Here is a 10,525-nt window from a genome sequence, read left to right as displayed (position 1 = left end):
GAGTACCTTGAGCGTGAACAGACTCATTCGTCCAGGAAGCTTGAAGAAGATGCTGTTCTTGACTCGATCCCCCCTCACCTGGGAGTGCAGCATGGTGACCAGACAGGCCAAAGGAGCTGTACCACTGCACACACACACAAACACACACACACACGTTGGGTATTGTATCACATCATAAGCAGGACTAAACTAACAGTAAATAAAATAAGACTTTACTACAGTAACGGCTTTCAATCTGTTTTTGTTGTTGCCAAGATTGACTGATGCTATTAATGATTGAATTAGTATTGGAAACATGTTGAGGCGTCCTTTCCTTCTGTATTAATAACAGTCATTAAAGACGACCGCCATGTTTGTGCATATGTTTGAGTTTCTAATCCATAACTCTATGCTGCTGAGATTTGGAGCTTCTTCATTTTTTATAGAATTCATTTGTAAATTTGTCATCATCCAGTATTTGTAGTGTTTGTTTTCAGTGTATTTTATTTTAATATATATATTTGTATTCATAATAAAGATGTATATAATTTCGAGACCTTTCTGCTTCCTCGTTTATATTTTCTTGATATTTCATAAGATTTCTTTTCAAATTTTAGTCTACCATCATACCTTTCTACCAATTTCCAATCCGTGTATTCAATCAAATATCCAAATGCTTTTCCTTTCGTTTCATCTTCACTGTTGTTTGTCTTTCTGTGTCCATCCTGCATTATTTGCCCTATTAGTCATTTTTTTGCTGTGGCTTTTTGTGTTATTACAAATGAACATCTACCTACACTGCTTTGGCTCATGTCTACGGTGTAACTGGATCTGCATCCTCTGTACCGTTTGTTTCTACACATTCCTGGCTCTATAAGTACGATTACTACAGTATTAAAAACAGCAAAGGAGCTGCAGTCATTCAACAGTGAGAGGCTTCTTGGCCCAACCACCACTGCAGCAGCTTATCAGCGGTGCATTTTCCAACATGCACATCCTTCATCATCTGCCTTATCAGTTATGATATCTGTAAATTAACTTTTAATCGTTCCTCATTTGAAGTGAATAAAAGTACACAATATCATCTTTACCTATCCCACACAACAAATGCAGACCTGGGCGTTATGAGTGCAGTTTGCTTTCAGGGTCTGTCGGAGACTACAACGATGAGCTGCTCTTTCTTTTTGATGTGGTTGGAAAGACCAGAACCAAAGCTGTGGATTTTGTTTTCTTGTGTTACATGTTTGGGCGCGCGTTTGTTTTCTCGTGGTACACAGTATTCTTCGCTCTCACAGGTTGAGCTTGTTCCAGATTTACTGGTGATGTTTCGTAGGCTTGGCTTTTCAGGAAACCCTCACCGACTGACCAGGAAATAAACAATCTGACAAGTTGGTCTCTAAAAGTGAGATTTCTGCTGTACTTTTCTTTTCGGTCTTGACAAATATATATCTGGAAATGAGAGTCTTCTCATTCTAAAAGTCAGACTGCTGTCGGGCTCCATGGAAGAAACTACGTGAGCGCAGTCGGAACCGCTGGAGCTGTGGTCGCTTACTGATTATGATTAAAACATGTTAGGACGACAGAAATGGAGACAGGAGACCAACACAGTGTGTACGTTATTCTGACATGAAGGCCACTAAACCGTGTGATAACAGATTTAGATCACGTTGCGCTACACTGGCTTATTTAAATTCACAAACATCAAAAGTTTCACACGACAGAAAGAAGGTGTTCCAGGTTAACCGGAGATGTTTGCTGTATTTACGTTCCAAATGTTCGTCCCAACCAGACCTGTCTGTGTGTGAAGATAAAGATACGACATGAAGAAGACCTCGCCGACAAACGTTAATAAAGTCTATATCCATGTCCAGCTGCCTCGCTCACTGAACATCACTAGTTAATTTGATCACCAGTTAATCTGAAACAAGCTTAGTTTAACTTGGGCCACTTCATGTCACCTGTCACTGCTACGTGTTGCTGACCTTCCCTGCTCTCTGGCCACCACATTGCTGCTCTACTCTTCCCATGTGTACAAGGCTTAAGACTCCATTTTACACACCGGACAACGTATATGCGCACATCTTCACTCTAATGGCTACTGATTCTTGGCAGATACTACAGTCCATATTAAATTTTACTAGGGTCGTTCCAACTGACATCCACGCTGACTTTCGACAACATGAAGGCTTATTGTGAAAAGTTGATATGAAAGTTTATTCCCTGCCGTTATTGGGGAACTATGAACGTGTTCACAGTTAATCAGCACAAGTGATTCTGCTCCTTAATTCAAAGCAACTTGTTAAAACAACTTATTATCTGTCAGTGTGGAAGGGAATGCCAACACCTCCAGCCAATTGTCAAATAAATCAATTCTTTAAAGCTAAGGGTAAAAATAAGAGTGTTAAGAACAAAAATAAACAAATAAGACATCAGTGTTTCCCCTCCAATCTCTCTCTAGTGTAGGCAATGAAAGGCTGTAGTCCTTCAACTTACCTCCTGTGTAGGTCAGCAGCAGCCCGAGTTGTCCATGAAGAGAGAAATAAAAACCTCAATTATAGACACACTGAATGACATAACAGTTAACATGACAGGTAATCAGTTTACTGCATGTTAAAAGAGACCACAAGATCATTTAAAGAAAATAAAACATAATATTGTAAAACAGCATCAAACAATCAAACAGTTCGTGATCATTCAGCTACACTTGAGTTTAAACTCCGTGTTACACATTTTGAGATGGTTTATCAACAGTCATGGTATCTGTGTGTGTGTGTGTGTGTGTGTGTGTGTGTGTGTGTGTGTGTGCGTGTCTGACCGCATCTCCTTCAGCCCCTTGGTCTGGATGACATGGAGGATTTGTTTGGGAGTCATGGGTGCATCAGAGAAGTTCTCCAAAACCTGGAAAAGATGGTTTGTTAAAGTTAAAAACAACACCACAAATTCACATAAATACAGACTCGAAACGACATTTTTACTAATGACGACACACTCAACTAGCTCAAAAACACCTCAGACGCATTTTAAAATACGACTCATTGACAAATTATTTTGAGTCCTGCACATGGCGAGCATCGTGGCACCTAGACTTTGATTCTGATTGTTTGAAAAAACAAAATATCTCTAAAGTAGATCGTCAATAACAAGATGCATGTCAGAAAGCTGATCCAATACTGATTTTTTTTAGGCTGATATGAATAGCGATATTTGAAAGGTGAGAATTCTGACTTACAGTACATCTATGATCAGCTAAAACTGGTCTATATTTAGAGGCCAGTCGAAGTCTCAGTCAGGAGCTTCAAAGCCTTTTTTTAAATCATGCCAAGCAATGCATGTTGTAAGTTATTTTTCGAATTAAACTAGAGTTAGCCTTGTAGCTTTATGCCTCTGCCAACCAGTCGAGCTGCAGTTGAATTTACATCAAAAAAAAATGAATGTCCGAGTGAAGATGAGCTTTTACAAGGTCATGACAAATAATATGAAAACACAAATGCAAAACAAGTATTATCCCGATTTAAATTACTCCTAAATCACAAATTTAAGATCTCCCGACATTCGCTTCGCTCTGTGCTTTTATGCCTCATGATGCTTCAGACGGTGGAATCTGCAAGCTGGTAACTCTTGGATGTCTTTTCAAAGCCTTTCACTGCTTTGGCTAGTTTCATTTCAGATCCTCAATCAGTTGCTTGGAGGAACCCGCGGTCATTGAGCGATCGAGGAAATTTAGCGACAATTTCTAAACACAAATCCCGACGTGCCTTACAGTCCACACGTGTCAATTAAAACAAATTGCACAAGTTCTGGGCGTCACTATCAAGATTATCACCCATTACATAAATCTGCAATTTCTTATAAAGACAAGACATTATGCATGTACCCTACGTTAAATCATTTTGTAAAGGTTCTTTACTTTCTTGGCACCACAAGGTAAAACAAACCAAAGGCTCTCCTCCAAGTGATACGCTTCATATCTGAGAAGGACTCGAGATTATTTGTAAATGAAGAAATTTTTCTGATATGTTCAAGTATGTCGATGTCGGGGCTCGACACACACTCGAGACTTGGCTTATGCGTTGACTACAGCCTTGTTCGAATACAAAGGTAAGGATATTAATGTTCACTTTTGACTGACATTTCATAGAGCTGTATTATTTATAATTAGCTGAACAGACGGTAAGAATAAAGCACTACATCAATGGCCCGCTGGGGTCTATATTTCTGGTGGTAGGAGGAACAGAGCACCTTTCATTTTAACAACTTTGAACTCACTCAACCCAAAGTCAAACTTATTTAATATTTATGCTTACTGAACATTCACTCCAAACGGACACCATGACGAGCTGTTAGCTGCATTTCGTTAAAGCGGATGGTTTAAAACCTATCCTGTCTGTGTCGTACTCAATAGTCCTGCCCTGGGATCCCCATGTGATATAAGTCTGGCTCCAGGAATCAAACGAATATGGGCAAGAAAACGCCGGTCTGCTCCGAGTCTGGTGTCATTTCAGTATAAAATCACTATGTTCAAATGATTTAGCAGCAGCTATTAGCAATTAATGAGAATTTAGATGTTTAATTGTTGTATATTTATGTTTTTAATTCATTGATTAAAATAAGGACAGCAGGTTGAATAGTGGGCTGGGTTCAATTTAATCAAAAGCTAGCAGGCAGATTTTTTTCTTCCATGACTGATTAAAGAGTTGTTATGATTGCAGTTGACAAAGACTTCCTCTGGCTGACTATAGCCCGAATATGTTCAGAGAAAGGTCAACTTGGCTACGTGTTTATCAGTAGGATTGTAGGTTGCAGTGATGTTGCTAGTGTTTTTCCCATCATATTTACATTCATGTAAGAGGAAGAAGTATGGAAACACATTTTAATATGATGTAGTCTAGACCAACAACCCCATTACCTACATAAGAGGCAGATAATTAAATTAACGATAACTATTTAAACTCTCAGATCAATGCTGATTGGTGAAACAGGACAACAAGCACCATTTTCTGTCATCTTGATGTCAGTCTGGACTACATCACAGTGTAGCTGTAACTCACTATTATTCTGCTAAAGGTATGAACAAAAGCTCTGGCTTTTTTATATTTCTTTGCACCAATCAAAGTGAGCAGAACTAAGTGAGGGGTGTGGCTTTAGTGTTCCTGTAAAATAGTGATTGGAGGGAGCGCTGTCATTAAAATGAATAATCCGCCAGGAAAAAAAAATGTCTGCTTTAAAAATGTAAATTTTCAGATTGTTAGATTGGTTCTTGTTACTTCCTGTAGTGAAGTGGATTTTGAAATGGGAATATGTAGATAGCTGAAGAAGAGGAGAGAGAAAGCTCGCTGACATGAGTAACCAATGATGATTTATGTTGGTATCCTACCATCTAGCAGTCCTCTCCTCTTTTGTCGTCAACATTAAATTCCCCATACTGGCTAACACCCAACAACCTTTTTTCTATTTCCTATGTGCCCCTTGATCTGGACTTACTGTCAGCACGGTAGTCCCAAGAACCTATGCATAGGGACAAAGTTGATAGCACAGTGCTTTATTTCTATTTTACAGAAGGTCTGTCATAGTTAGCTAACTGGAGATCGTGACTCCTCTGAGATGGTATTGGCAAATGCTGGTGGAACAACCCGGGCGGGAAAAAGACACCTGAAAAAGTCCTGTATGGAGATATTTAATGTTTGAGTCAATGATCAGGTACAAGTCATGGATGATCGAAATTCAGAATGAACATTTGAAACACCTAAACCTTATCTAAGCATCTCAAAGACAAACATTTGGATCTGTGCAAAGAATTCAAGGTAAGAATGTCAGCTGTAACTTTATATTAACATGTCAAAACTGATGTGGTGCGTTGTACACACACACAAAGGCTAACGTGGCTTGTTGACCTAACTTAGCCATAGCTCATTGTGTGCTGGGCACTGCTGGTAACGTTGGTGGGCTCCCAGCATTACCATTCAGCCCTATCAACATGTAGGGGTGTGTTAGTGTGTCTTTGTTAGCATGCTGTGTGCAGCAACCTCTGCGGTTTTCCTAATGGTTTTTTTTTTCACAATATCAGCATTAGGAAGTAGAGCAGCAAAGTATACCAACACACACACAGCTAACCACATCTAAAGTCTCTGAAGGCCTCCCTCATAAGCAGGGACTTTTTTGGGGGGGTTAAAAAACATCTGAGAATCTTATTTAGACCTCAATCCAAGTAGTGAAAAGGCACAGAGTTCCTTAAAAGGTTTCTAGCCTTCTGGTGCTGGAAATGCAGCTCATGTTATGTTAGCTCTCACAGTAGAAAGCAAGAGTTTATGGCTAATTGCTAATCGTCAGTGTGCATTATAATTAAATGTAGTTCATTTGCTATGACCTCCCCCTCCCCCAACCAGCTCGCCAGTCTTTCACGTTTTCCTTGCAACTGTTCCGCATCTTTTCCACACAATAGCTGTGATTCTCGTTGACCTTCTGACAAAGCCATGTCGTATTGATGAACTTTACAACGACTTCTTCCACTTTTATTCTGTCAATGAGATTCTGTGACTCCCACCACAGCTAGGCTAGTGGTTAACTTCAGCTATGCTAACGTTAGCATGCATTCTGTTCAACAACATTAGCTACTTGTACTACCAATGTGGGCGTTAAATTAACGTTAAACCGGGTCGTGTTTACTGACTACCGTGTACACCAAGTGCATAAACCTGTCACAGCGTTGCCGTATCTTCAGGATTACTCAGGTTTGTCGGATGGTAATAAGCGTTAAGCTAGATAGCTAGCTGCCTAGCAAACAAAGAGCTCAAAACAACAGAGGTGTATGTTAGCGTGCTAGCCAACGCTAGCATGCTACGTTACGTAGCTTTTTATGTCAACAGCAAGACAGATATGAAACACATGTAAAATGTGTCCTCTCGGTCACACTGGTACCAAGTGCGTGGACGTAGCCGCGTTAACATGCCTGTTGGCTACGTTAACACTGCTATGCTTATAGCTCTCTGATAGTACAGCAGAGCCCAGGCTGTGGTCGTGAGGAGAATGTCCAAACACAACACATCTGGATCCATCAGTTCACATTAAGCCACACAAAAACTACACGAAGCTAATCAATGCTAAAATAGAATGTTTACCATGCGAGCCGCCTCAGCCCAGGTCCGCTCCTTCTTTCTCTTTTGTTTGTCCTTCATTTCCTCTGCGCTGGTGTCTGCGGCTAGCCTGCCGTGTGTCTACAAAGCAACCTCAATACGATGGCGGTTTAGCTGTTTAGCAAAATGGCTAACTACGTTCTAGAGCCAACACAAGACGGTCCGCTCGGCTCGCGACAATGCTGCGGTCCTCTGCGAGTCTCCTGTAACGGTCGCTACTGTGTCCGGTGCCGTTCCTAAACTAACTCAACACACATCGCCTCTCCGAAGCACAGGAGCGGTGAGCGCAGGAGCTGGCTGTGATGCTGCTGCAGGACAAGCCTCTCTGGAATGCATCAACCAGGTCAAAGGTCAAACCCTCCGCAGGAATGCAACAAACACGTCCAGCCCTCCACCTGCGAACAGTGGGCCACGTTTAAACACATGCTCCGCGCACATCATGTCCGATTTATGAGAATTACGCAATTAAGATCGAGTGTTCTGTTCCCCAACATGCACATAATATATTTATATATGGGTTCATTCCCTCTTTCAGAACACAGTAATTTATAAAAGTACACAAACTAACACCCAAATGAGGCCAATTAACCAAATCAGCTATCATGTGCTTTTCACATATTTAAATCTGCTTTTATATTTTTTGAAGTTTTTGCAATAATAGGCAACACAGGTAAATATAATATAGGGCAAATTAACACACATAGGAGCCACAGTATGTAGAATATTATGGTATTCTTAATATTCTGAATAAACACCGAGTATATCAGCAAGCATATGTACTCAAACAATACGTTTACACATGTTTTTTTTAGATTATCTATTTAAAAATGTCATTTAACAGAATTGTGACGATGCGTGAAGTATTTACATGTCATCTAGACCTCGATGTGTGCCTAAGTTTTGTGCAAAAATGTTCAGAAACAGACACCAGGGTTGTTGTTTTTATTTTATTTTAGTGCTTCAGAGTACATGCAGTAGTGTTTTGCAGCATGAGACAACATTGCATACTCTACTCAGCCACAATACTGAAACCAACTGCCTAATATTGAGCAAGTTTCCACCTAAACGGTCCTGACGCTTCAAGGTGTGGACTGCACACGGCGTCCTGTGGTATCAGGCACTGAGACTTTGCAGTGCAGTGGGATGGGGGCCTCCGTGGATCAGAGTTTTCCAGCATATTCTTCCACATATTCTTGATCAGATTGAGACCGGGGTAATTTGGAAGCAAAGCAAACACCTTGAACTCTTTGTCGTGTTCTTCAGACGATCCCTGAACGATGTCTGCTGTGTGGCAGAGAGCATGATCTGGCTACAAGAGGTCACAACGCCATCAGTGAATACTGGTATCATGAAGGAGTGTGTGTGGTCTGTGACAACGTTCAGGTGGGTAGTGTGTGTCAACGTAACAGTCGCATAAATGTCAGGCAGTAGTAATGGATTACATGTAATTAGAATACTTTGCACTTTGTATATATACATGTATAGTATTATTCTTTTCGTTATTTATTCCATCTCCTTTTGCATTGTTTGGAAATTTGATTTATTTATTTTTGCTTATTTTTTTTATCCCTTTCTCTCTCTCTCGTGCTCTCTTGTTATATATATTCATACTCATGTATATATATTTATTTATTGTGTGTTTTGTTATTTATTTTTATCCATCTTAATATTATTTTGGTGTGGAACAGGTACTCAAAGCATTTCACTGCGCATTATACCATGTATAACTGTGTTTGGGACCAGTAAAGGCCTTGAATCTTGAATCTACTAAAGATAAATAACTAATCAGCCCAGATTACGTTTGAAAAAAAAAAAGTACAATCAAGATTATACACTGAAAGGATCTATAAATTCAGTCTGCAAATGATCTTCTTTTCTCACTTTGGGAAAATGTTAGAAACTTTATTTCTATTATGGTTAGCAGAGGGAGACGTTCTCCAGCCAGTCAACTGGTGACAAATCCTCCACCTCTGAGTTAATCCACAAACCAGTCAGATGTGTCTTTAAAGAAGAAAATGATCAGACAGTGTGACCAACAAACAGACATTCCTTTGACCTGTGACTGTAAAAGGCCACCATAAAATGCAGCTTTATCCAAATTACTTGATGCCACAAATGACAACAGAAAGAAAAACAAACAGGCTGTTGGCATGCTGGATGTCAGCCTATAGCCAGGGACTTGAATGTCCTCGGCTCCATCATTTCTCATCTCAGAAATAATTTCAGTGAACATGGTGCAACAGACGATCCACTTAGTGATGCTCTAGGTGGGTGTGTGTATCAATGTGCTGATTTCTGGTCTAGGAAACAGCTCTCAATCTGCATATTTTTATTACCAATAAAGTCATACTTTGTTGTTTCATTTTGGGCGGCTGTGGCTCAGGTGGTAGAGCAGGTTGTCCTCCAGTCACAAGGTTGGCGATTCCATCCCCCACCCCTCCACAGTTGAAGTGTCCTTGGACAAAACACTGAACCTGAAGTTGCTCCCGATGGCAGGCAGCACCTTGCATGGCAGCTTTGAATGTGTGTGTGAATGGATAAGAGCGCTATATGAGTGCAGACCATTTACCATTTTGTTGCTGAGATGGCGTGTTGACAACTCCTGTATTTTTAAAATAGTAGATCAAATGTAATAAAATATTACAAATTACCTGTGGTTCTATTTTTGTTCAGTATACTTCACAAATGATTTCATTACATTTTGATTGCATCTTTATTATATGATAAATTTTAAAATGCTAAAACTTTCTTTTCCCCCCCAGAGAATGCAATTCTACTTCGACACACTTTGAGTGTAATTCAGTAAATATCTACTTTGGCAACTGCACGGTGCATTGTGTGTTCTGATTTTTTTCTTTTATCATAAATAAAAATTTATGTTTTCAGTAGTTTGCCCTACAGAAGTTTTTCTGTGGGATCAGACCACATGGACCTGCCTCCATGCACATCAGTGAGGCTCTGGCACCCTGTTGATGTTCATTAGGTGTCCTTTTTAGTAGATACTATAGCCTCTGCATACTGGGAACAAATCTCCTTTTTTTAGAGATGGTCTGACCTCCAGTCATCACAGTCTGGTCCTCATCAACATCACTCAGATCCTTTCACTGCCCATTTTTCCTGTTTCCAACACATACATTTTTAAAATAATTTGGATTTGATTTGATTTTGAATGCTGTTGTTTTATTGCTAATTTTATGTTGGTGTTGTTTTTTGGTGTAGCAATTTCCCTGAGGTCTTAATAAAGTTTTATTCTAATTCTAAACTTCAGTAGCTGACTTGCTGCTGCGCATGTCCCACCCCACTGTAACCCACATTACTTGGGGCATGCTTTATTATAGCTGCTAATAAATTTAGAATAAAACAAAGAGGTCCGAGTAATTAACAGGGAAGCCCACTAATGACTAACTGACCTGCGT

The 10,525-nt window shown here is 40.0% G+C and overlaps 1 protein-coding gene across 2 annotated transcripts in view; it reads right to left on the bottom strand.

The window, feature by feature from the left end:
* asxl1 (ASXL transcriptional regulator 1) overlaps nt 1-7,413 on the bottom strand; it is a 16,489-nt gene extending 9,076 nt beyond the window's left edge. Inside the window, exons 1-3 of one of the 2 annotated variants that reach the window (XM_008282558.1) lie at nt 7,095-7,413; nt 2,794-2,877; nt 7-126 (exon numbers count right to left, since the gene is read on the bottom strand). In XM_008282558.1, coding sequence (XP_008280780.1) covers nt 7-126; nt 2,794-2,877; nt 7,095-7,151 — 261 coding nt within the window. In that variant the 5' untranslated portion in view covers nt 7,152-7,413. Of the gene's footprint in view, nt 1-6; nt 127-2,472; nt 2,759-2,793; nt 2,878-7,094 lie in introns of those variants that run through there. The other variant, XM_008282559.1, reaches the window with a different exon arrangement.
* Nucleotides 7,414-10,525: the final 3,112 nt, after the last annotated feature.

This window comes from Stegastes partitus, unplaced genomic scaffold (assembly GCF_000690725.1).
Source record: "Stegastes partitus isolate 25-593 unplaced genomic scaffold, Stegastes_partitus-1.0.2 Scaffold276, whole genome shotgun sequence".
NCBI lineage: Eukaryota > Metazoa > Chordata > Actinopteri > Pomacentridae > Stegastes > Stegastes partitus.
The sequence above is the reverse complement of the archived record's forward strand: the minus strand, read 5'-3'. Positions and strand labels throughout refer to the sequence as shown.